Source organism: Erpetoichthys calabaricus, chromosome 5 (genome assembly GCF_900747795.2).
Source record: "Erpetoichthys calabaricus chromosome 5, fErpCal1.3, whole genome shotgun sequence".
Lineage (NCBI taxonomy): Eukaryota > Metazoa > Chordata > Cladistia > Polypteriformes > Polypteridae > Erpetoichthys > Erpetoichthys calabaricus.
The window spans coordinates 249,235,760-249,263,153 of record NC_041398.2 but is presented as its reverse complement, the minus strand read 5'-3'; the positions used below and the strand labels follow the sequence as shown (position 1 = coordinate 249,263,153).

Genomic DNA, 27,394 nt, shown 5'->3' with positions numbered 1-27,394 from the left:
AAACCACTTTACAGTTAAATAAATTACCCATGACAATCACATATCTCCCTTCAGGATCAGATATTGCATCCATCCATTATGTAACCCACTATATCCTATCTACATGGTCACGGGGGTCTGCTGGAGCCAATCCCAGCCAACACAGGGTGCAAGGCAAGAAACAAACCCCGGGCAGGGCGCCAGCCCACTGCAGGGCACACATACACAATACAATACAGTTTATTTTTGTGTAGCCCAAAATCACACAGGAAGTGCCACAATGGGCTTTAACAAGCCCTGCCTCTTGACAGCCCCCCTGTCTTGACTCTCTAAGAAGACAAGGAAAAACTCCCAAAAAAACCTAGTAGGGAGAAATGGAAGAAACCTCCGGAAAGGCAGTTCAAAGAGAGACCCCTTTCCAGGTAGGTTGGGCATGCAGTGGGTGTCAAAAAAAGGGGGTCAATACAATACAATACACAGAACAGAACAAATCCTCAGTAAAAAATAAAAAATAAAAATTTTTTAGAAGTACGGAGCAGAATTTAACAGTAGATGATATCACATAATAAGATTTGGATAATTTTAGACTCCTGGAAACCTCATCCATCAAGCTGCCTCCCCCATTTGGCCATTCCACAACTGAAACAGTGTTGGGCCAGCCAATACGATGAAAGGACCCCTCTTTCCCACGATTCCTGCGATCTTTCATCATGGGATGACTTAACCTTAGGCAGGCAAAACAACTTGGCAGGTGGGCCGTGGCACCAAGTGCCACATTTGAGTACCGAGAAGAGAAACAGAATAGGTGAGGGTTAGTATCCAACACACTCACACACCAAGCACACACTAGGGACAATTTAGGATCGCCAGTGCACCTAACCTGCATGTCTTTGGACTGTGGGAGGAAACCCATGCAGACACGGGGAGAACATGCAAACTCCACGCAGTGAGGACCCTGGGTGAGTAAACCCGGGTCTCCTAACTGCAAGGCAGCAGCGCTACCCACTGCGCCACCGTGCCGCTAGATATTGCATCTGATACTACAAATAAGATTGTTCAATGTGTAAGAATTCCCACACCTCTAGTTTTCTTTGTAAAGCTGGAATGAAATATTTGTCCAGTCTAGTCTCTGTGCAGCCGAAACTGATCCTTGCTTAATAAGTTGGTCTCCTGTAAAAATACTATTTTAGCATTTAGACCTGTTAGGTGAGAGAATACTTTTTATCTTTAATTCATGATTGAGACCTTTAACATTCCAGCTCACAAAGTTAACTGTTTGGCCATGGAGACATTGCTTCTGAATTTTTCTTAACTTTCTGTAATCTTAAACTAAGGTTGTTCATTGTTACGTTTAATAGCTTTGACCTTAATTTCCAATCTAGCCTCACATGGGGAGGTAAAATTGGGGGGGTTTGGGACTAGGAGGGGAGAGAAAGAGAGCAAGCTAATTCTAAACTATCATTGTAATCCTTATAATTGTAAGTGCCAACGTAACAATAAGCTTCATGGGAATAACTCCTGCAAAATGATTTTGAACCTCAAACAGCAGTGGTGCTATCATTAACCTGCTCCAACAGAGGGCAAGCTTCTTATTGCGATAAAATGTCTACAGTTGAAAATTCTCCTGAAAAGACCCCTATGAATGTGTGTTGCATGTGCAAAGGGCACATTGCATGTGTTAAGAAAATAAGCATTTCCTGTTGCAAGGGAAAAACCTTTCTATGATATCAGGATAAACCTTGACATTCAGAGACATTGATTGACGAATGGTAAACAGAAAACAATAAATTGCACGGGTGCTGTGTGCGCTCTCTATTGTTTAGTTATGACGATAGCATAAGAGTTGATGTAAGGTTGAAAGATTTGGCAGTTATTTTCGTGAAAATTTGAATTGTGAAACAGACATTCCAAGTAAATAAACACTCTGGCCGTCCGCTTAACACCATAGGAGTAAAATCGACTTGCCCGCATCTTCTCTAGTCCTATGGTACAAAAACTTAAGATGGATCTTGTGGGAATGCAGACCTCTATAATAAAATTTTATTTGCTCATAAGCAATATAAGTCTGGTTTCACCTTTGACGTCACTACTTATTTTACAAAGGATGTCAAGTAAGCTCAGAGACAGCCTCAAGTGAGCGCTCCTTAAAGACGCACAGACCTGTTGACATACATGTGTGTGTTTTAACCACCTTGGGTGCTTTGCATGGTTTATAAACCAACCTTTTAGTCCACGGGTAGAAGATGGAGTTGCTTGTTTAACTGCTGATTAACTCCTCACCACAGACATATGCTCTGTGACTCTTGGGACATTGTGTAACTCGTCTCTTTTTTAGTTTTAGAAATTTGGAAATTTTCACATTAAATGCTGTAAATGGCGATGTTAAAGGTGCTGAAATAAATTAAACTTGCCTGTGTACTTTGCTTGAGAACATAGCAGTGCCCTTCATAATGTTTAGGACAAAGACACATTTTTCCTTGATTTAGCCCACTACTCATGATAATATTAAGCTGTGCAGCAAAGTGTACATTGCAGACTTTCATTTATGGAGATTTGCAGACATCTCAGTCACACCATGTAGAAATGACAACACTTTTTCATCATGGTCCCCCCATTTCAGGGCTCCATAATGTTTGGCAGGTCTATTAAAGCCGTCATATTTAAGACTTTGTCGTATATCCCTTCACATGCATTAAGTGAAGTTTGCGATTCATAGACATCAGCAGGTGCTGAGGGTCTTCTCTCTCATCTTCAGCTCATGCTTGTTTTGGGGGCTTGTTCCCTTAGATTTTCTTGTCAGCATATGGACGGCCTTCTCAATTTGATTTAAACTTGGTGACTGGCTTGGCACTTCAAGAATTTTCCATTTTTTTTAGCTTTGAGAAGGCAAACAAAAAGCATAATTTTGCTTGACTTCTCACTACATTCGTAAAAGCTAACATGGTACAACACCCTAGTACTTTTAACTTTGAGAAACTTCTGTGTTGCCTCAACGGTATGTTTGGAATTGTCATCTTTGTAAGAGCCATGTGCTAGTTATTTAAGTTAAATTACATGTTTGCCTATTTATTAGTGCACAGTCTATGGTTGGTTCTTCTAACCCCCACAAGCTGAATTGAGTTTGTATATTCTAACTACTACTTACCCCTCTGACTATAAATTAGCCTCAGTTAGTGACCTGCCTTGCTGTGAGTAAGGCATAGAGGGCACACGGTTTTAAACCAGGCCTTAACGGGCTCAATAGAATGTAACGCTATGTGCTCTATTGAATGTGCAGCGCAATACATGTAGAGCGTACTGAAGGCGAGGTAAAGCATCTTTAAGTATACAAGCAACTGAAGTTTGACAAGAAAAGCTAAGTTTAGAGAAGAGACATTTTTCAAATATTTTTTTTCTTTTGCCTTTTCTTTTAAAATGAACTTTTTGACTGAGAGATTTCATTTGGGGCATGCCTTTTGACCAGTGCTCGATTCTTGCCTTACTTACCAGCAGCTACAATCTTGATGTTGAATGAAGTGCTGTCCAAATGTCTCCAAATCCCCTTAAAATGAAAGTCTTCAATTTGCACTTTAATCACGATGTCTGAATTGTTTGATTTAATATTTTAAACTGTGGACCAGAGAGGGAAATCGAGGAAAAATGTGCCAAACATTATGGAGGGCACTGGATCATGTACTGAAATAATAATAAAAATAATAATTCATTTTATTTATAAGGCACTTTACATTTGTAGTAAACCTCAAAGTGCTACATAAAAATGTAAACAAAGACACAACATGATAACAATAAAGCTTTTTTTTGGGAGTTTTTCCTTGTCTTCTTAGAGAGTCAGTGCTGGGGGGCTGTCAAGAGGCAGGGCCTGTTAAAGCCCATTGCGGCACTTCCTGTGTGATTTTGAGCTATACAAAAATAAATTGTATTGTATTGTATAATAAAGATAAAACAATAATTAGAGGCAGTTTTGTTAATATAATTTTGTTAAAGCACTTTCCTCATTTGTGTTAGTGTTGTGTTACACCCAAAGAATATACGGTACAGTAAATCAGTATGCTAATTTCTCCTCCCATGTCTTTTCTTTCACAGATAATTGGTGGGCTCTGGGAGATTCAGAATTCTTTTCTCGACTTATTGAAATGTATAAATGCACAGTTGTTTTTCTTTTGGGTAGTGGAAAATCTCTGTTGATCCCAACGTTTTTGGATGCCTATGTCACTGCTGCGCTTAAACTGCTTGAAAAACTCCACAAGGTATGTGTTGTCTGCTTTACTTTTCCACTATGCTATTCGGTTTTCTTTAGTTTTATCCCCTTTAAATTATTTTCATTTTTATTCAATTATTTTCTGTTTCAGCACAGTCAGTGATACATTCCACACTTTTTCATCCTTTTACAGCTATATGCTGGGTTTATGTCCAAATGTCTGTGAATGGCGTTCTTGTTTGATAGCCAAGATTCAGCCAGGCCTCTGGCACTTTTAGTACTGACGTTAAATCTGACTTGTACGTTGTCCCAGTTAAATGTATGTCCTGTTGATTTAGTATGCGAATAGATCAGTGATCGTGAGTCCTTCCTTCTGACGGCGTTGCGATGTTCATGTATACGTGTTGCGATTCTTTTTGATGTTTGTCCCAAGTATACCGCTGGGCAAGAACTACATGGAATGCTATAAAGTGCGTTTCGTGTTTCTGCTGTTGATTTCTTGTTTTTAGCATTAAAGAGGACCGTGCGCAGATTGTTCGCAGGTTCTGACGCCTGACTTGCCTAGGATGTGTGCTGCACCTTCAGACACCCTGTGATGATAAGGAAGTGAGTACCAGGTGGGATGAGGGTTCTGGTTCAAGTCGATTGTTTGCTGAGTTTTTTGGCGTCTCCTGTGTAAGCATTGTTTAATGAACGTTTCTGAGTATCCGTTTGATGTGAAAAGATGGAAGAGATAGCGTCTTATGTTTGTTTTTGTCTCCTTCATATTACAATGGGTGTGGACTCTTCTGAATAGAGTTTTAACACAGCTCCGTTTATGAGATACTGGGTGGTTGCTGGCAATGTGTAATATCTTGTCTGCATAGCATTCCTTACGGTAAACACTTGTGGTCAGGGTGGCGTCATTATTTCTTTCAATGTAGATGTCCAGGAAGCTGATGTGTCGGTTCATTTCTTTTTACATGGTGAATTGGATTGCAGGGAATATTGTGTTGATGTGGTTGTAGAACTCGTTCAGCTGGTCATTTTTTCTTTAGTATGACGAATGTGTCGTCTACGAAGCGTATCCAAATTTTGGGTGTGAACTGGGATAGAGCCGCATTTTCAAATCGCTGCATTACCAGTTCCATTAGAAGTCCTGATAACGGCGATCCCATTGGCATGCCTTCTTTTTGAATGTTGTATTTGCCGTTGAAATGAAAGTGAGTTTTTTGGCAAAGTGATATTAGGTGCATTATGTCTTTAGTGGACAGTTCTTCCTTTTGCAGTGATATCGGGAGCACCACATGGCCCTTTCTAGCTACCTCACGACCCCCCATGCTATCCCAATCCGTCTACTTGCTTCAAAGGAAGAGTAACCAGAGACAAACCCTACTACTAGACGAGAAAAGAAAAATAATGGCAGAAGTACATGGAGCTTTGCCAGGGCTGTCTCTACCTGCCTGATTATATAAAATTACCAGTGAGAGCACCTGCCCTGTTTAAGTAACTTCTAATGAGTCCAGTCATCACAGTTCTGCACACAACCAAACACAGATTGCAGTTCGTTTTTCTTCTCTTGTACTTTTCCATTCCCAAGAATTGAATTTTTGTTCCAGCATTTAAATAAGTTTGCCTTGTTAAAAATATGTATTTCATTTTAATTTGTTTGTGCCTCTGTAGGTAAATTTGAAATCACGACACGTCGAGTATGATCACTTTTACATACCTGATATTGCAGCTCTAGTGGACATTCAGGAAGACTACCTCAAGTGGTGTTCAAGCAAGACGAGTATTGTGAGTATTGTTATAATTGATGGAAAAAAAATAACACGTGTTCAATTTGCTTTACTGTGAAGCACTTTGTCTTTTTTGTATAAATAAGTAGCTGTTGTAATTTTGTTTTTAAATAACTTGTGTTCAGACAGATGTTTTTGGCTTTCTGTATTTCTTTATTCTATAATTTCTTTTATTATTTCTCAGTTGTTTTAATTTAGCTTGTTTACTTTGATACATTAAAGCAACTAGTGCTGCATAAAAAGAAAAGTGGGATTATTTTCAGAGTATTTGTGGTCCTCGGTTTATACTGATGATTGCATTTGTTTTTTATCAAAAAGGTCTAATTTTCTTATTATTTTGCTCTACCCTGTTATTTGAACGCAGTCTCTGTGAAACATCTGTCTCACTTCATGATACTGTAGAATATACTCGTTCGTATTAATGTCAGTTTGTAGTTGTCAGACATTGGTATACTGTATAAGAGGAAATGGGAATACCTGGGAGAAAAATATGCACATGCATTGACAGAATGTCCTAATTCCCCAAACAGACAGTGACAGAGGTAGGAGGTATGAGGCACCATGGCAGTGCCACTGTGTCATCTTTGCTTTCATATTGTTTCTGATTGTCCCCTTATGCCTCATTTCTGCATTTCCTGCTACCTGGTCTTATGTGGGTGCTGTGTGTTCATGTGATACTCCTCACCACACACATTTCCTGCCCAAGGCTGCTGGTATATAACCTATAAAATGAAGTTGCTGAGTAAAGCTGCCCGCCACAAGCAGACATTTTTCTCTAATAACATGGCAAGTATTGCACCTCAGACCAACATACTTGTTGGTTTCTGGATTGTTTTAAAGGTTCATGTGTACCAGGATGTGGTCACAGAGCATTAAAGCATAAGAAATTTGTCTAATCAGAGGAGTTCATTTAGTCCATTTGTCACTCCATACTTAAAGGCTGTCAAGGTTTCTGTTTCATCTCCATGACTTAATGGTTTGTTCCAGAATCCCACAACTCTTTGCGTAAAGACGTGCTTCCTGGCTTCAGTCCTAAATGCACTTCCCCTTAATTTCCACTGGTGTCCTTGAGTATGCGATTCACCATTTAGTTGAAAGAATTCTACTGGTCTGCTTTATCAATGCCCTTTCTCTGAATCTGCCGCAGTAGGACATCTCCTTAAGTCCCATGGTGCACCTGGTTGCTCTCCTCTGCACAGCTTCAGGTGCTGCTATGTCTTTTTTTGTAGCGTGATGACCAGAATGGCACACAGTAGTCCAGATGTGGTCTTACTGATCCCCCTACAGTCTGAGCATAACTTCCTTTGATTTATATTCATCAGTTTTTATGATATATCGTATTTTCTTGCTTTTGCACATTGATATTCACATTCATAGATGATGACAATGTTGTGTCGACATAAGCCACTAAATCCTTTTCAGAGGTTGCTTCCTGCAAGTCATTGTCGTCCATCTTGTATTTATAATTGTCATTAATTTCACCCACATGGAGCACTGTGCACGTTTCTACATTAAACATTATGTGAATTTCACATTGGGATTAATAAAGTGTCTGTCTGTCTGTCTGTCTGTCTGTCTGTCTGTCTGTCTGTCTGTCTGTCTGTCTGTCTATCATCTATCTATCTACTACATTTTTTACATGTTTGCCCAGCTCTGAGGCTTGTCTAAATCTTTAAAAACTGGTTTTGCTGCCTTCTCAGTGTCTGCCATTAATCCAGTTGGTGTCATCTGCTGTAATAAGCACACAACAAACATTATAAAGGGTTATGGCACCCAAAACCAATCCCTATATAATGGAAGGTTTTTGAATATCTGCTGTTCCTCCAATTTTTCTGTCATCTGTGAATTTCACACATTTACTAACTATCAGAGTCCGATAAGTCAGAGTCCGATTTAGCGATAATATGTCATCCACGAAGGATTTCGCTTTGCACATTCGCTTTGGTCTCTCGTCAGATGTCGATGCCATTTTAGAGGTTGTTTGCTCTTCGTTACTTGTGCACATGCAGGGGAATGAAGTCAAATCAATGAAGCTAACTTTCCTTCTAGCAAAGAGAGTCAAACTTAAACACAGTGGCAAGTTTTGTCGCCATTTATAGCTGATTACTGTGCTGTACCCCTGAATTTCGATAAAGGTCAACATCCTCCCTGAAAGTGTTAAGCAACATAAACTCCACTTTATAGATTCTAGTTTCAGAATTGATCTTTGCTGTGTTACAACCGAGTCCAAGTCTTTTTAAAAGTCTAAGAAAAAGATGTCATATGCTTTGCTTTTTCTAAACTATTCCAGTCGCCTGTTCACAGGTGTCAATGGCTCAAATCTTGTAATAGTGAAACTGTGAATAAATAAGTAATTTTATTTTAAAAGTTCTGGAGCAGCTTTCCCCTCATTTTGTACATTACTGTTTATTCTAGACTGCAATCCATAAATAGCAGTCAAAAAAATAAATAAGAGTTTGTTTGAAATTGGATCAAGGTTATTACAGTTTTTTTCCTTTTAATATTAGTTTTTATTTCTATATTTTTTCTAACCTTACTTGGAAATTCAGTTTAGTTTTAATTTTCCTTCACTGTGTATTTTTAGTTTTAATTTAGTTTTTATTTCACAAAGACATTTCTATTTTATTTTTATATCTATTAGTTTTCAGTTCTGGTATTAGTAATTATGGCGTGGAGCTCCTTTGGAGTTTAGTTTTGTGTCACAATCAGACAGAACTGTGCACTTAACAGATTTGGATAGGAGTTTAATGTTAGTGAAAGCTTACTACACTACATGGTTTACTGTCTGGTTTTGTTTTTGTCTGATAAAAACTAGCATAATCAAAACCAGATACCGAATATGAACAATTTTACACAATTTTATCATTTTTAAAATATTTTCTATGTCATTTGTGCTGAACAAATCAGTGCTGACTGTTGACACTTTTTATCTTTTCATTTTATTGCCCAGAATGGGCCAATTTATAATGAAATTTAGGTAAATTTTAAGATTTGAGGTTTTTTTTACTGAAAATGTCTACAGCACACAACATGTTCTGCTCCAAGACAATGTGCTTATAATGAATGCCTTCAATATTGTATTGAAAAATCACCCGGTATGGGAGATTTTTGAATACAATATTGAAGGCATTCGTTATTTTCTACCAGCCATATTGATCTCTGATTCCATCTCAGGCACATACAATTTATAAACAGAATTTTGCCTGTTTATAGACCTGTCTGTGTTCTGACAGGTGTGATCATGAAAATCATGGGGGCTTAAGAAGAACAGGACTCTTAGACTTGAATCTGTGTAGACCCCACCTAGGTATATTGAGGGAAACAAAGAAAAACTTATCATTTAGTGTCAAGGAGACTTGAATAGCCAATGTATAAGAATGATAAACCCTTAATGAGTAGGTAATAGGTGTATGGATGGGATAAAACCACAGAGACAGCATCTGAGATTAAGAACATTTTCTAAACTTGTTTATCCAGAGCAGGATCGCAGGAAACCTGGAGCCTACCCCAGCAGGTTTGGATGCAAGGCAGGAATAATCCCTGGTATGCAATATGTATGATATGGCTGATGTTAAGAACAAAAAGAGTATGATGATTTCAACTATCTATTTTGAGAGAGAGAGAAACCTTGAATTGGATTTAGAGTCCAGAGTTTGAGAGTTTAAGGGGGCTCTGTTAAAGAAAACAAAGGTCCATGTTTTGTAATTGGCGTCTGTTTCCTCGGGTGTCCTAACCGCTTATGGGTTAATCAGTGTTAGCTCACAGAGTTCCAGGTTTGCCTCGCTTGTACTCCAAGTTCCTATTTTATATAGTGCTTAATTTATTAATTCAGTATTGTGAGTTTGACCAAGAGCAAATTAACATTGAACTGTAAAAGACTGTCTTTACTTAATGCCAGTATCTGCCTGCTTTGGCCTGAAATGTTGTGCAGAAACTTTAGCAATAAATGGAAAAACGGGCAAAAAAACACAGCTAACAAGTTTCCGTCATCAGAAGGAGTGTGACAGCACCAAGAACCTCAGACACGCTCAGTCCTACCACCGTGTGGGTCTGTTTTTATATTCAGGGGGTGTGGCCTCAAGCACACCTGACTGCATACACCCACCAATCCCTCATGTAGCCACTCCCCCTGTAACATTATAATCTGGCGTCTCTGGAGCAACTTAAGATCAATAGCCAGGCAATGCAAAATTATACACCTCAGCATTAATCTGTTTTTGAGTTTGTGAATTCCTTACAGTTGTGTTGGGATTTATTTTAGCACAGTTTTTTTTTTTTTTTGGTCAGTTGATGCCCACTATTAAAGAAAGATATCTCACACTGTATGATTTCCCCCTTCTCTTTTCATAGAGCTCGGTGACACTGTGCAGCTACCCGTTTATATTCAACGCTAAAGCCAAGACGAAAATATTGCAGACGGATGCTGAGCTTCAAATGCAGGTGCTCTTTTAATAACTTTTTTGTAATATTTTTAGACATCTGAATTTTAAGCATTTTACAAAGTACTTTGTTGGAGATGGGAGAAAGAAGATAGACATCCAGAATGCAAATTTTTAATTATTTATGAAGAGTGTTCTTTTATATTTGTAAAGCAAAGCCTTCCACAGTGTGGTGAGACACGCCAGGCTGCTCAGTGCCAAAGCAGTGGATGGCAATGAAAATAAATGTAGAAGTGAATTCGGATAGATTTACTTTATTTATAAGTGACTTCAAAATATTTGCAGCTACAACAATTAATAATAAAATTGCTCAAGAAGGCAAGTATGTATGTAGGTGTTTTTTTTTTCCAATCTGAAATACATTAAATTTGCATTAATTTATTTGTGTAGCCAGTGCCAAATCTAAAGTGACTTCTGCATCACAAATACACTTGGTGGTCACTTTAGTTGTTCTCCCCGCACATTAAAGTAATTTGTTTTCTCCTGCAAAGGACCAATCATAAAGACGTTTAGTTGTTGTTCAGCCAAGCAATGGAATGCTCACGATGTAAGATCTAAGTCTCTTGGACCATGCTATGAGTGTCGAGGCTGGACGTGGTCATCATATTTCGGCAGCAGCTGCCCAGTACTCTCTAGAATTTGCAGATATTCATTGGGTGAATGGGTTAAAACACCCTTTTAGCGGCCCTGGATTGCTGAGATTCACCCTGATTTTACAGTAATTTGTTTATTTTAAATGGAGGTGCCTGTGCACTACTCTGTATGATGATGCCCTGGCACAGAGACACCCTACAGTAAGGTAAAAATTCCAAAAGTATGTATTAAATAAACTGTTCGCTAACCAAAACAACTGAAACACATTTTACAAAAACCCATCCCAAAATCGACATAAGCAACACACAACATTTAAACGGGATAAAATAGGCAGACTGGTTTAAGCTAACAGGATGACCACATCAGCTGTCACAACACATCTTTGGCACAGTGGTGTGCACTGATTTCTGAATGCATGGCATGTAGGACAGTGAAGAGAATGGGCACAGCAGCAGTAGGCATCTGGGGAGCCTCCTCCTTGTCTCCCATTTTGATAGTTGGTAGCAGGAAGTTCTAAGGAAGCTCGAGTTTCTGGGTCCATTTTGAATTCAAGACGATGCGGTGATGGCCAAATCCTGTCACACTCCATACAAGTGAGTGCAGTGCCCTATATTGTGGTTTGTTTTGGTTTCTCTTTGCAGATCGCCATTAATAGAGCAACTTTACATAACGTCTTCATGCTGCTGACTTTGGAGCCCCTGCTGGCTCGAAATCCATTTCTGGTGCTTCACGTTCGGCGCAGCAACCTGGTCAGTGATGCTCTACGCGAGCTGAGCATATACTCAGACGTCGACCTCAAGAAACCTCTGAAGGTCAGTTCTCGCCTGTGCCGCTCTTTAACTGTGCTTGTAATTTGAAACGAACAAAGGGCAGATCTTTCATTTTACAATATACCGTTATTTAAGTAGCATATGCGTTTATCTATAGTGATTTGAACATCATTCTTTTAACAGTCCCTTAAAAGTCATCACCATTCTCTGGATGTTAGAAGGTACTTATTGGAGAAGTATGGTGATGTATTTTTAGTGACAACGTAACTGTTCCAAAAGTTTATTTTTATGGTTAGGGTAAATAATTTGTCGAGAGTATATTTCTAAGATTTATCATGTGTCACACCAACAAAAGAAAAAGGAGCCTTGGTAGCCACCCCATATATTATAGGTTGTTATGTTAAGGCAAAGAAACAAGTCTTTTAGAGGTCAAAGTGGAACTGACTGGTAGAATGGTGGTTTTATGGTCAGGCAGAGGAAATGAGATCATCGGGCCCGGAACCAGAAGTGGCATCATTGGGCCTTGAACCAGAAGTGACGTCATCAGGCCCTGAACCGGAAGTGACATTGTCGGGCCTGGAGCCGGAAGTGGCATCTTCGGAGACAGGCAGAATTTTCCGTAACTGGTCTGCAGAGGAAAGAGGAACAGGATTAGTGCACTCAGCTACCTCCTGGATTGGTGTGGAATTGCACTTCCTTTGAGCCCTTTAGCTGGCTCCCATACACTGTTCAACATCATTGACATCCCAACAACCATCTACCATCTATATGTGCACAAACTTGCCTTCTGCATTTCTGTATCCTGCTTCTGATAACTAAAGTAACCAGGAAATAATACCAAGAATCTGTGATAAAATGTATTATTTCATCCAGGTAAGATTGTTTCTTGTTCGCTTGTCTACTCACATCATCAAGCTGTTATTGTCTAGTTGTCTACAAAACAGACACAGCATTTCACTTCTGGATATCAACATTCAGTGTCAGTAATGGTGCTTGGTGATGACTTTCCAAGGTGAATCCACACCTCTGCCCCTGAAATGTTGTCACGGAGCAAGATGAGCAATGAAGTGAAGTGTACAGCCGGCCTCCTTTTAAAATGGTTGAATCACACCATTTTTTGCTTTTTATTCTCCTTAAATTAACATGATTATACTGTTTTGTAATATGTGTGTAATCGCAAGACTTAGATCAATATTTATGGTTAGAAAGGTGGACATACAGTGCATCCAGAAAGTATTCACAGCGCACCACTTTTTCCACATTATGTTATATTACAGCCTTATTCCAAAATGGATTAAATTCATTTTTTTCCTCAGAATTCTACACACAACACCCCATAATGACAACGTGAAAAAAGTTTACTTGAGGTTTTTGCAAATTTATTAAAAATAAAAAAACTGAGAAATCCCATGTCCATAAGTATTCACAGCCTTTGCTCAATACTTTGTCGATGCACCTTTGACAGCAATTCCAGCCTCAAGTCTTGTTGAATATGATGCCACAAGCTTGGCACACCTATCCTTGGCCAGTTTCTCCCATTCCTCTTTGCAGCACCTCTCAAGCTCCATCAGGTTGGATGGGAAGCGTCGGTGCACAGCCATTTTAAGATCTCTCCAGAGATGTTCAATCGGATTCAAGTCTGGGCTCTGGCTGGGCCACTCAAGGACATTCACAGAGTTGTCCTGAAGCCACTCCTTTGATATCTTGGCTGTGTGCTTAGGGTTGTTCTGCTGAAAGATGAACCGTCGCCCCAGTCTGAGGTCAAGAGCGCTCTGGAGCAGGTTTTCATCCAGGATGTCTCTGTGCATTGCTGCAGTCATCTTTCCCTTTATCCTGACTAGTCTCCCAGTTCCTGCCGCTGAAAAAAATCCCCACAGCATGATGCTGCCACCACCATGCTTCACTGTAGGGATGGTATTGGCCTGGTGATGAGCGGTGCCTGGTTTCCTCCAAACGTGACGCCTGGCATTCACACCAAAGAGTTCAATCTTTGTCTTATCAGACCAGAGAATTTTCTTTCTCATGGTCTGAGAGTCCTTCAGGTGCCTTTTGGCAAACTCCAGGTGGGCTGCCATGTGCCTTTTACTAAGGAGTGGCTTCCATCTGGCCACTCTACCATACAGGCCTGATTGGTGGATTGCTGCAGAGATGGTTGTCCTTCTGGAAGGTTCTCCTCTCTCCACAGAGGACCTCTGGAGCTCTGACAGAGTGACCATCAGGTTCTTGGTCACCTACCTGACTAAGGCCCTTCTCCCCCAATCGCTCAGTTTAGATGGCTGGCCCGCTCTAGGAAGAGTCCTGGTGGTTTTGAACTTCTTCCACTTACAGATGATGGAGGCCACTGTGCTCATTGGGATCTTCAAAGCAGCAGAAATTTTTCTGTAACCTTCCCCAGATTTGTGCCTCGAGACAATCTTGTCTCTGAGGTCTACAGACAATTCCTTTGACTTCATGCTTGGTTTGTGCTCTGACATGAACTGTCAACTGTGGGACCTTCTATAGACAGGTGTGTGCCTTTCCAAATCGTGTCCAGTCAACTGAATTTACCACAGGTGGACTCCAATGAAGCTGCAGAAACATCTCAAGGATGATCAGGGGAAACAGGAGGCACCTGAGCTCAATTTTGAGCTTCATGGCCAAGGCTGTGAATACTTATGTACATGTGTTTTCTCAAATTTTTTTATTTTTAATAAATTTGCAAAAATCTCAAGTAAACTTTTTCACGTTGTCATTATGGGGTGTTGTGTGGAGAATTCTGAGGAAAAGAAAGAATTTAATCCATTTTGGAATAAGGCTGTAACATAACAAAATGTGGAGAAAGTGATGAAGCGCTGTGAATACTTTCCGGATGCACTGTATGTGGTAAGTTTCAAGGCTTTTCCCCCCCTATTCCCATTATCTCCATTATAAAATGAAGCAGCAGGCTAGTTATTTTTTTAAAAATTAATAAAGTATGCTTCACTTTAGAATGGCAAAATAGTACATACTGTGATTGTGAAGAAATAACTTTGATTTGAAAAATGCCAAACGTATCCTTTAATATTATTATGTCTGAATTTCCATTCTTGAGTTCATGCTTGTCCTCGATTTTACTCTTTTCTATAAAAAATATATATATATTAAAAAAAAAAATCTGGTAAACTAGATAATTAGCAATGTGCTATAGCCTGAATAATTTTCATTCTGCTATATTTCAGGTCATTTTTGATGGGGAGGAGGCTGTGGATGCAGGTGGGGTTACCAAAGAGTTCTTTCTTTTGCTGCTCAAAGAGCTTCTGGATCCCATTTATGGGATGTTCTCTCATTATGAAGAGTCCAACCTGCTCTGGTTTTCTGACAAAGTAAGCACATTGAAAATTAAAGTACTGTATTTGATGTGGTGACAGGAACAGGCCAAATTCAGAAAAATATTAAAGTGGACTAAGTCAATAGATATTCAATTTGATACTCGGAGGACTCTCGAGTCAAACGTCACTTGTAGATGTGTTTACTAGAGGTACTGCCTATGACAAAAAAAGCAAGCGTGGATCGAGATAACCAACGCCATTACAATCCATATAGCTAACATGTCATTGGACTGAGATTGTTAACATTAACAGAAAGTGTTGTTGGTTTACAAAAAATATTGACTATTTATTCCTTTTCTAAGACATGTTCAGTGCAATACAACTTTTGACAAGCACCTTTCAGTGGTGGTGTTTCTTTTTTTGAAGCAAGACCAGAAGAGAGAAGGACATCTTTCTCCAGTCTTAAACCAGAAATGGAAATTGTGCATCACCCTTAAGTCCTTTTTAGATTGGATTAGTTTTACACCAGGAAGTGGGGTAAAGTTGGTGATTTATCGGCAGTGTTTTACCCTATTCTCACATTTACCTTTCCTTTAAGTTAACTAGGGGGCTTTGCCCCCTGCTCACTTCGCTCGCCAACCCCCCCAGCCTGCGCTATGCACCAGCCACTTTGCATCTCTGCCGCTCGCGTATATGGATTTCACTTTCACCAAACAACAAATCTTTTAATTCTTGCAGATACGCCTCTTCATTGGGAAGAAGCACTACTTTTCCCTGATGGCAACACAAATTAGACGATCTTCAAGTCTCCAACTTCAAGTTTAAATGCGAACAATATATTCGATCTCTTTTCGCTGTTCTGTTATTTCATTGAGTAGTAATTTTTGTTCGTTTGCACTAATGCTATCTTTACTATTATTTTTTCGTGCCTTTTGAATTTTCCTACTTCCATTATCTCTAACCTGCTCTGCATGTGTATCACGCCAACGTTTTTGAATTCTTTACAACGTTCTACTTTGTCATCTACTCTTTGTCTTTTATTTCCCACCCCGGGCGCGTGGTTAAATCTGTTGGCACAAAGTCTCGTCTCACGGGATGTGAAAGTATCTCTCTGAAAAAGTCTCGTCTCATCCCAGGATTTTTTTATTATAATAGAGAGATACACTGCCTGGCCAAAAAAAAAGTCGCCACCTGGATTTAACTAAGCAAATAGGTATGAGCCTCCTATTGGATAATTACTGCATGGGCGATTATCTTTCAGCTGGCAACAAGTTATTTAACCCCAACTGGTGCAATGAGTTGCTTCTCATTTCTTAAAAAACCATCTCAAAGACACATCTCGTGGTCATGGAAAAGATGTTAGTCTGTTTGAGAAGGGTCAAATTATTGGCATGCATCAAGCAGAGAAAACATCTAAGGAGATTGCAGAAACTACTAAAATTGGGTTAAGAACTGTCCAACACATTATTAAAAACTGGAAGGATAGTGGGGACCCATCGTCTTTGAGGAAGACTGTGGCCGGAGAAAAATCCTGAATGATTGTGATCGGCGATCACTTAAACGTTTGGTGAAATCAAATCGAAGAAAATCAACAGTAGAACTCAATAGTGAAAGTAAGAGCATTTCCACACGCACAATGCGAAGGGAACTCAAGGGATTGGGACTGAACAGCTGTGTAGCCATAAGAAAACCACTAATGAGTGAGGCAAACCGGAAAAAAAGGCTTCAATTTGCTAGAGAGCATAAAGATTGGACTCTGGAGCAATGGAAGAAGGTCATGTGGTCTGGTGAGTCCAGATTTACCCTGTTTCAGAGTGATGGGCACATCAGGGTAAGAAGAGAGGCAGATGAAGTGATGCACCCATCATGCAAGATCTTGGTGAAAAATTAATGCAACACTGGATGGAACTAAATCTTGTGACATTGCAGAAGCTTATCGAAACAATGCCACAGTGAATGCGTGCCGTAATCAAAACTAAAGGCGGTCTAACGAAATATTAGAGTGTGTGACCTTTTTTTTTGGCCAGGCAGTGTATATGCATACTGTCAGTTCAGACCATGTTTCCAACTCCTATTTATAAGAACAGTGTGTCCATTTGCACCACCAATGCAGACAGATCAGCGGACCTCCTAAGGGATAAAACACTATCCACACACACCCCGCCCCATCTCTAACACCCACCCATTATACAATGTGCACAACAAGGAGTACACCGACTGTTCTTTTATCCACATCATGCACTGGGTAAAGTAATTATTACTAGAGGACCTCTGTAACTTTAGTCCCATTCAAATTGCTCAAATGATAGAATTTTACTGACATGTCGATTCTCATGGGACTGGTTTATCCTGGGGTTATTTCTTACAAACTTTCTGTAAAGGTAAAAGTCTCCAATGTGAATGCACAATCCGTGAAAAATTGCTAACATGACCGACTCGGACGGGACTAAAACTACTGAACACCACTTCCTGGTCTGAATAGGGCTAATGTCTTCCCCCCAGTGATCCCTAAAACAAGATCCCCTAAGGCTTTACAGCCATCCATGTGATTGACAGTACGTACCAGTAAATGACAGATTGCTACAATTGGTCTGGGTGTAGGTTTCCTTTTTTTTCCCCTCAGTGCCTATAAAAATTATTTATCCCCTTGAAAGTTTTCACATTTTATTGAGCGTTAACAGCCTTTTTCACATCCGGCCACAAATTCTTAATTGAATTGAGATGTCGACTCTGACTTGGCCGCTCCAGGACAGTCACATTGCTGTGTTGATGCCATTTCTGTGTAGCATTGGCTTTATACAGGGTGAGCCAAAATGAAGTACCACATTTCTCAAGGTCATTGCTTGAGGTAGAGGTTGTCGAGTGGGTTGGTGTGGGGGGTCCTTTGATAGGCGATCCCTTGTAGTTTTCAGTCGGCAACATGCCTTGGTCCGGTGCGCACCATGCTTTCGAAGTGTTCTTCATTAACGACAACTCCATCATCACTATGCAACGTGCCTTCTGAACGCACTTCAGCATTCCTCGTAAAGGTCACGTCCCAAATCGGAAAACAATTCTTCAGTGGGTCGCTAAATTTAGACAGACGGGTACAACATTGAACTGAAAATCTCCAGACCGTCCTCGGACTGTACGAATGCCTGAAAACATCCAAGCTGTGAGGACATCAATTTTGCAGTCTCCTAGACGTTCAGCGTGCTTCTTCATTAGGCATTTCCAACACGTCTTTGAGGAGGATCTTGCATGAGGACCTTAATTTCCATCCATACAAAATGATGGAAGTGCAGGAACTCACTGAGAGAGACTGGGAGAGCCGTAGAGCGTTGTGAGTAAATATTCTGCAGACCGTTCATGGAGATGCCATCTTCATGTGCAGCGACGAGGCACATTTCCATTTGAATGGTTGTGTAAATCAGCAAAATGTTCGCTATTGGGCTGAAACCAGCCCTCGTGAACTTCATCAGAGACCCCCGCACAGTGAGCACACGTGTTACAGTTTGGTGCGCCGTTGCAGAATTTGGCATTGTAGGCCCTTAGGGGGAAGCAACGGTCACCGTCACTTCAGAACGTTACATTGAAATGCTAGAGAACTGGAAGAAATGGATTTGGTGGATGCCTGGAGCAACAGCTCATACGGTGCAGAGATCCAGGCAAATTTTGCAGGAGATATTTGCAGGGAAGCTGATCTCCCTGCGTGACGATGACAGGTGGCCTTCACGTTCGTCCAATCTTGCTCCGTGCGATTTTCTTTTTGTTGAAGGCATACACACACCGACCTCAAAACCTTGAAGCCCTTGAGGACGCTATTTACCATGAAATCGCCGTTATTCCCCTTGAAATGGCCAAACGAGTAATGCGAATGTTCAGAAATCATCTCAGAGTTTATCCCTAATGATGGCCAGCACCCTGAAGACATCATTTTTAAAACACAGTGGAAAAAAAATATCTGTTTTGTATAACCTTTCTTGTGTGGTAATGAAATTTATTTTATCTTGTAGCGTTTCTGTAGAATAAACCTTTGAAGTGTGGTACTTCTTTTTTGGCTCACCCTGTACTTGGGGATGTTGTCTTGCTGAAAAACAAATCTTCTCCCGAGGTGCAGGTTTCTTGCAGGATTTCCTCATCTTTTGCTCCATTCATTTTTCCCCACACAAACCTTCCAGAGCCTGCTGCAGAGAAGCATCCCGACAGCCTGACGCCTCTGCCGTGATGGGGGTGATATGTTTTTGATAATGTGCAGTGTAAAATGGCGTCTGGTCTGATGGCCAAGAAACTCATTCTTACTCTCATCACACCATAAAACCTTTTGCAGCTAATTTCAGAGTTTCTCATATACCGTTTGGCAGACTCTTGCCAAGATGTCAGTGGCTTTGTGTTTGCCACACTCTCTAATAAAGCTGAGACTGGTGAAGGACTTGGGCGCAGTTCTTGTCTGCACAATCTCAGCCACTAAGCTACAGGGCTGTTTTTAATCAACCTTGTGAATTATTCCACCATTGACATTCTTTTAACATTTCTTTACAGTGTTTTGTCGAACACAACTGGTTCCACCTTACGGGCATAATGTGTGGTTTGGCCATCTACAACTCCACTGTGGTAGACCTGCACTTCCCGCTGGCGCTATATAAGAAGCTTCTGGATGTTCCGCCTACACTTGAAGACCTGAAGGAACTTTCCCCTACTGAGGGAAGGTGTGTAGATGTGACCTCATAAGGTAGAAGAAAATGAGAAAAGTATGTTATCACTCTCTACCATGACAAAGACCAGTGAGGGCTATAGCTTGTTCTCCACTTATTTCCCTTTTAGTTGTATTCAAAGTTTATTCTCACCTGTACAGAGTACAATGAGATTCTTACTTGCAAGTCTCACACAGACTAGTGACAGGAATACAATGCCAACAACAGACCATGTATATAACGCAATAAATTAAATACAAAATCAATCCATATATTCAAGAAATACACGTCACTCCAACTCATGCAATGACTGTTGAGTAGCCTTTTGAACTGAGGATAAATCCTCTCCATGACTTAATTGTGCAAGATTTGATGGCCCAGAAGAGTGGCTGCACAGGATGGCTCGTCTTCGGTAGTAGACGTGAGTGTATGTGCCCTGTAAAGATGACAGACATTAGACCTTGAAATAATAAATACTGTAAAGTAAGTGCACAAGAAACAATAAAGAGGCTAAGGTCCCAAGTGGAAAGCCTCATTCGGTGTTTTAATGAATAGGTCTTCATTTGCTTGTGGTCACCACTGATGTACATTTGGAGTCCTTCGTAGTGATGGGTGATGTAACTGAGATGAGTAAGTAGGCCGAGTCATGTGGGGATCACAGATTACATTCTGGGTAGAAGTCTTGGGAACTATGGAGGTCACCAAATACTAACAAAGTGTATGAAAAATTAAAACCTGGTCTAGTAAATAAATATGTCTGTCTCTTAGCTATTACTTTGGCAATACCACTTATGAAAATAAAGTACGATACCATAATGAACTAAAACACAGGTTCAGGTCGGGTCAGGACGGGGAGCATGCACTTGGTATGGTGTGTGGTTGCACCCACCACATGAGAAAACAGCTTGGGGTCCTGGTTGGCCCCAGGTAGACACGCAGTCCAGTCCTGCCTCTGGAACTATGGAAGAAGAAGACCAAATATCCTCTCGTCTCTTTTACCATTCTTGTGTGTAACTCCACTAACCCTTTGGCTTCTCACTGTTGAATGTCGGATTCCTTCATTGATGCCTTTTGGGTTTTGTGTTAAACAGCTCGCAGTGTCTAATTCTGTTGAAGAGCTAGATTTATTTTTCTGGAGTCTTTTTTTCATTGTACATTAGCACATTAAAACACTTTAGACGAGAACAGGCCATTCAGCCCAACAAAGCTCGCCAGTCCTATCCACTTATTTCTTCCAAAAAAACATCAAGTAGAGTTTTGAAAGTCCCCAATGTCTTACTGTCCACCACACTCCTTGGTCGCTTATTCCAAGTGTCTATCGTTCTTTGTGTAAAGAAAAACTTCCTAATGTTTGTGTGAAATTTTACACTTAACAAGTTTCCAGCTGTGTCCCTGTGTTCGTTACGAACTCATTGTAAAATAACAGTCTTGATCCACTGGACTAATTCCCTTCATCATTTTAAACACTTCACTCAGTTCTCCTCTTAATCTTCTTTTGCTTAAACTGTAAAAGCTCAGCTCGTTTAATCTTTCCTCATAACTCATCCCCTGTAGCCCTGAATCACCCTAGTCGCTCTTCTCTGGACCTTCTCTAGTGCTGCTATGTCCTTTTTGTAGCCTGGAGACCAAAACTGCACACAGTACTCAAGATGAGGCCTCACCAGTGCATTATAAAGGTTGAGCAGAACCTCCTTGGACTTGTACTCCACACATCAAGGCGCTATATAACCTGACATTCTGTTAGCCTTCTTAATGGCTTCTGAACACTATCGGGAAGTTGATAGCTTAGAGTCCACTATGACTCCTAAATCCTTCTCATAAGGTGGTCTCTCGATTTTCCGACCACCCAATGTGTATTCAAACCTCACATTTTGACTTCCTATGTGTAATTCTTTACATTTACTGACATTAAATTTCATCTGCCACAAATCTGCCCAAGCCTGTCTGCTATCCAAGTCCTTCTGTGATTATATAACGGATTCCAAATTATCTGCTAATCCTCCTATCTTGGTATCATCTGCAAACTTCACAAGCTTGTTACTTATATTCCTATCTAAATCATTTATAGATATTAAAGAATAGTACTGACCCCTGTGGACCACCACTCTTAACATCGCCCAGTTCTGATGAGGTTCCTCACACCATCACCCTCTGCTTCCTGTGTCTGAGCCAATTTTGCATCCATCTAAAAACATCACCCTGAACTCCCACTTCTTTTAGTTTGATGCCCACCCTCTCATGTGGCACCTTTTCAAATGCTTTCTGAAAGTCCAGATAAATAATATCATCCGCTCCACTTTGATCGTATCCTTTTGTTTCCTCCTCATAGAATTCTAGCATGTTAGTAAAACACAACCTCCCTCTTCTGACCCTATGCTGACTGTCCTGAAAAACTCCTGTCCTTGCCAGGTGTTGCTCAATCTTATCCTTAATAATTCTTTCCATTCATTTTCCTGTGATGCATGTTAAGCTTACTGGCCTGTACTTGCTTGGATCTGCCCTGTCACCCTTTTTATATAATGGGATGATATCTGCCATTTTCCAGTCCTTCGGAATCATTTGACACATTTGGTGAGCGGGTTATCTGTGACTGAAACATGCGCTCCTTACCAGCTTGTTTCAATTCCCACGTCGGAAAAAGTACCAAGTATTGCAGCTGTTTGCAGTTGTTCACTCTGTCTGATTGTTAACGTGTTTGTCTTCCAGCTTCTGAGGTGCACTCTGTAACAGTGGGTTTCTTTTTCCAGTTATAAATACCTTGTTAAGCATTTCTTATTTTTTAGAATCAGAACATTATCAATGACTTGTGACCCCCTAAATCTGACCACGTGTGGGTATTTAACCCTGCATTTCAGTTCCTTTTATATTTCCACTGTGATTTAGTAGTCCTGACGTTTCAGATCTGTGACTAACAGCCCTATGAACACTTTTTGTACTTTGTGCTGTTACCTTCTTTATTGTCTTCCTCATCTTCTTCACAGTTTGGTTTTTATACATTTCCTTTATCATGTACACAGCATGTAAGCAGTGCCGTTCTGAATTTGTAGTTTTTCACTTTACTTTAGTTCAGATTGATTGTAGCTGTGTTTCTCAGATGTTTCCACAATTCTGCAGCTATTAGAAACAGTCAAGCATCAAATACGATGCTCACTACAAAAAGAGTTCCACAGTCCAAGTATTTTGATGCAAAAGGCATTAGTGAAATTCAAAGTAAAAACAGTTCCACAAGATTATGAAAAAAATTGATACTACACACAAAAAATACACTATATGGCTAAATTATGTGGATTCCAAAACTATGGGCATTATTTGAGAGTTGCCCACACCGTTTACAGCTGTAACCGCCTCCACTCTTCTTTTCATAAGATACTCTCATGATGAAGTGCATCCTTGGAACAGTGGTGTTATTTTCAAAAAAAAACTAGGGGGCTCTGCCCCCTGCTCACTTTGCTCGCCCACCTCCCCCAGGGTTTGGTTTACCGGATAAACAATTTTAAGAGATTATTTTCAAGGGAATTGTTACATATGCATTATTTTCACTTTTACTCAAAAACAATATTTGGAATTAACTTTTCTTCAAGATCACATTGAATTTTAATTCCGTGTTTGGACTTACATCGTGACAACGCAACGTATAACTGCCTGTGAGTGAATATCGTTTCTTTCTCTCTAATAAACGACTTTTTGTTCATTGTTCGTTGTTTGTCCATGCTCTTTCTTCTTCGCTTTATCGTTGACCTGTCATCTAGAATGTATAAAATTATTGTCATGATTTAAATTTATAAGAGCCGAGAGCACAGGAAGTGTGTCTGACAAAAGCATTCACACGACTGAGGTTAGATGACCGCGGTCTTGTTTCAAACTGGTTGTAAGTATGGCGTGACTTGAAAGAATCTGTCTCACGGGACTTCATGCCGCGCCAATGTTTTTCGAATCTTTTAATTCTTGCTGGCAACACGAATTAGATGATCTACAACTCTCCGACATAAAGTGTAAATCCGAACAATATAAAAAGCATATATGATTGATAGATAGATGTGAAGGGCACTATATGATAGATAGATGGATAGATGGATGTGAAGGGCACTATATGATGGATGTGAAGGGCACTATATGATAGATGGATGTGAAGGGCACTATATGATAGTGTGAAATGATACACCTTGACACATCAAAAAGGTTTGAGGCAGCCCCACATATACTTGAATAAAGGCTTCAACAAGTGAAAATTGAAGGTACAGTATTGCACAGTTTGAGTCCACAACAGAAATAATTCATAGAAGGAAGTTGGCTGGGTTTTAAGGCAAGACAGTGGTAGTGATGTCATCGGGTCCAGAACTGGAAGTGACGTCTGAGGTTCCAGGCAGAATGTCCCATGTTTGGTTTGCATGGCAAAAAAAAAAGGCTTACTGCACCCTGCCACCCCCTGGCCTGGTGTGGAATTACCTTCTGTTGATCCTTTTAGCTGCCTCCCATGCACACATGTGACAATAGATAGATAAGATGCAAAAGGCACTATATAATAGATGGATATAATTAATACAAAGGGTAAATGCAGAAATATGAATGAAACAAATATATAAAGAAATGTAATGAAAGTTTCAAATAAATATTCTCATTGTTGTTTCCTTCATAGAAGTCTTCAGCAGCTCCTTGAATACCCAGGTGATGATATTGAAGACGCCTTCTGTCTGAATTTTTCTGTAAGTCTTATATAACTACAGCAAAGTATTTTCATGTGTTCAATAAATTATGTGGCTGAGAGTAAAGCACTGTGGCCCCCACCTAAAACATGAAGAAGATTCACACATAAAATATGCAACACAGCGGCCAGTTTGAGGACGGTGCAGAACAGACTAGTAACACCATTGTTGTAAATTGTAGTGTCATTAGACATTTCCTGTGATGTTTTCGTGCTTTGAAAAAAATGCTGTATTTTTAGCACCACAAATAATAATAATAAATAATTCTTTACATTTATATAGCGCTTTTCTCAGTACTCAAAGTGCTATCCACACAGTATTATAACCCCAGTATGTTAGTCTGATGGCGAACAGGAATGTCTGCCATCAATATGTCTCTGAACAGAAAGGTTGTTTCCCTTGGGTAGCTGATCATTTCTGACACAACATTATACAAAATATTTATGGCTTCTGTTCAATTAAAAAATGTAATTCAGACATTCAGACACGTTGGTAGGTTGGGGAACATCAGCTGTTCATTTCCAGTCTCTCTGTTGGGTTTAAGTCAACTTGAATATTCTTTATAACGGAATCACTTGTTTGTAGAGTTGATTTTGTGTCAAAAAATTAATCAGTTAATATTTTTAATTGAAATTTGTGGCATATTTATCAAAATGTACATACAGTATTTCCTTCATGCATTTTAATATTTTTCTGTAAAGCAGAAATACTCGGTATCCATCCATCCATTATCCAACCCGCTATATCCTAACTACAGGCTCACGGGGGTCTGCTGGAGCCAATCCTAACCAACACAGAGCGCAAGGCAGGAAACAAATCCTGGGCAGGGCGCCAGCCCACCGCAGGGCACACACATACACCTAGCACATACCAGGGACAATTTAGGATCGCCAATCCACCTAACCTGCATGTCTTTGGACTGTGGGTGGAATCCCACACAGACACAGGGAGAACATGCAAACTCCACGCAGGGAAGACCCGGGAAGTGAACCTGGGGCTCCTAACTGCGAGGCAGCAGCGCTACCCACTGTGCCACCGTGCCGCCCCGGTGATTACTGTCTAATACAAAACCATTTTAATAACCACATTCCTGGGCATATTAAATGATTCCAGGTAATTTACTGCAAAGTTTTGTGTAACAGAAACAATTGAATCAACAGTAAAAGACTAATCAGTCTACAGCTCAAAGTAAGTTGTTTTTTTTATTGTAATTAATTTTGAGCCACGTCATAATGCAAATTAGTCTCGCCCTTTTGTAGGTTCTGTGAATAACGCTGTGTTTAAAATAAGAAGATAAAAAAGCAAGAAATTATTGAATTTCCGACCATTAGCCTCGGCCCTTTGCTTAAGCAGACCAGTTTATTTAGTCATCATCCCTGTTCTGCCTCAGGCAGAGGAGGTTAAGCAATCTTGGGGGTCTTGATCGCGAGTGCGCGAAGAAGGGACCGAGGCGTATTGGAGCAGTGTTTGCAGTCATGCTGATGTTTTACCGCTCAGTCATGGTGAAGAAGGAGCCGAGACGAAAGGCAGAGTTCTTGATTTACCAGTCGGTCTGTGTTCCTACCCTCACCTGTGGTCTCAAGCCTTTGGGTAGTCACTGAAAGAACTAGAAAAGGGTTACAAGCTTCAGAAATGTTTCCTTTACTGGGGCTCAGCCTTACAGATAGGCCGAGGAGCACAAATTACATCTGCTGCTGCTATGCCACATAGAAAGGAGCCAGTTAAGGTGCTTTGGGTATCTGACTGGGATGCCTCCCTGGAGAGAGATGATCTGGGCATGTCCAACCAGCAGGAGACCTCCGGGCATTCTCTATGAGTCGGCGGGTTGGGGAACACCTCTGTATCCCCCTTGGAGGAAGTGGCAGGGGAAAGAGACCTCTGGGCATTTTTGCTTAGACTTCTGCCCCCACAACCCAGACCCGGTTAAACTGCAAAAGATGGGTGGATGGATGTAAAGTCTATTCAAGTGACGCTCTTCTTTTATTAATGCCCTTATTTTATTCCTTCTCAAAAGAATGTGTTATCATCGTTTGAATCAGATACCTCACAATGGGTTTTTTTTTTCCTTCTCTTCGTGTATTTAGTAGGCTGACCTCCAGTTGTCTACCCATCAGAGCAGTTCCTGACAGAAGCCTGGAAATCCCACCTTTGAAGTGTGATGCTGTCGATCACAGCCTCCCCATTCTCAGTCCTGGGATGGCGAAAACTCCCACAAGTTAAATGTGTGGAAGCCCAGGCAGTGACAAACAGCACACATAAATAAGACGAATACTCGTGCAGCATATGTATGTGGCAGTGCCGCACTGTTACTGACTATTAATAGACTTGGATGATTTTTGACGCTGCTTCTCTAACAACATGTGAAGTACGGTCAAATGAACTGATTTTAATTATCACATTTAGGTGTTGCGTTAAGAAATGTAATCGCTGAAATTTTTATCGTGTTAATCGCACGCGTTAACGGCAATTAACCAGTAATCCTAAAAATATCTTCACAGATACATTTGTAGGGTTTATAATCGTCTCTTTAGGGGTATAGTGGTGTTGTGGTTAACACTGCAGCCTCTTGGATGTGTTATGCTGGTTTAAAACTCCATGCATGGTAACTTTCAGGTTCAAGTTTATTGTCATGTGTGCCGAGACTATGTAGTACAGAAATTCTTACTTGTACCCTCAGATATGTTACCAACAAAAGACACACATGCAAACTATACATACCATGCAACATATAATGTGTGTGTGTGTGTGTGTATGTACAATATGTATTTGTTATATACACTCATCGGCCACTTTATTAGGTACACCTAGCTAGTACCCAGTTGGACCCCCTTTTGCCTTCAGAGCTGCCTTAATTCTTCATGGCACAGATTCAACAAGGTGCTGGAAACATTCCTCAGGGATTTTGCTCCATATATTGACATGACAGCATCACAGAGTTGCTGCAGGTTTGTCAGCTGCACATCCATGATGCTG

General features: G+C 40.4%; 1 protein-coding gene across 2 annotated transcripts in view; it reads left to right on the top strand.

Annotated features, from left to right (window-relative positions):
- The window catches only part of herc3 (HECT and RLD domain containing E3 ubiquitin protein ligase 3), a 125,078-nt gene that overhangs the window by 74,940 nt on the left and 22,744 nt on the right, over positions 1-27,394 (top strand). For both annotated transcript variants that reach the window (XM_051928118.1, XM_051928117.1), the window contains exons 14-20: positions 4,063-4,226; positions 5,840-5,953; positions 10,306-10,395; positions 11,630-11,800; positions 14,956-15,099; positions 19,567-19,733; positions 24,355-24,421. In XM_051928118.1, coding sequence (XP_051784078.1) covers positions 4,063-4,226; positions 5,840-5,953; positions 10,306-10,395; positions 11,630-11,800; positions 14,956-15,099; positions 19,567-19,733; positions 24,355-24,421 — 917 coding nt within the window. The remainder of the gene's footprint in view (positions 1-4,062; positions 4,227-5,839; positions 5,954-10,305; positions 10,396-11,629; positions 11,801-14,955; positions 15,100-19,566; positions 19,734-24,354; positions 24,422-27,394) is intronic.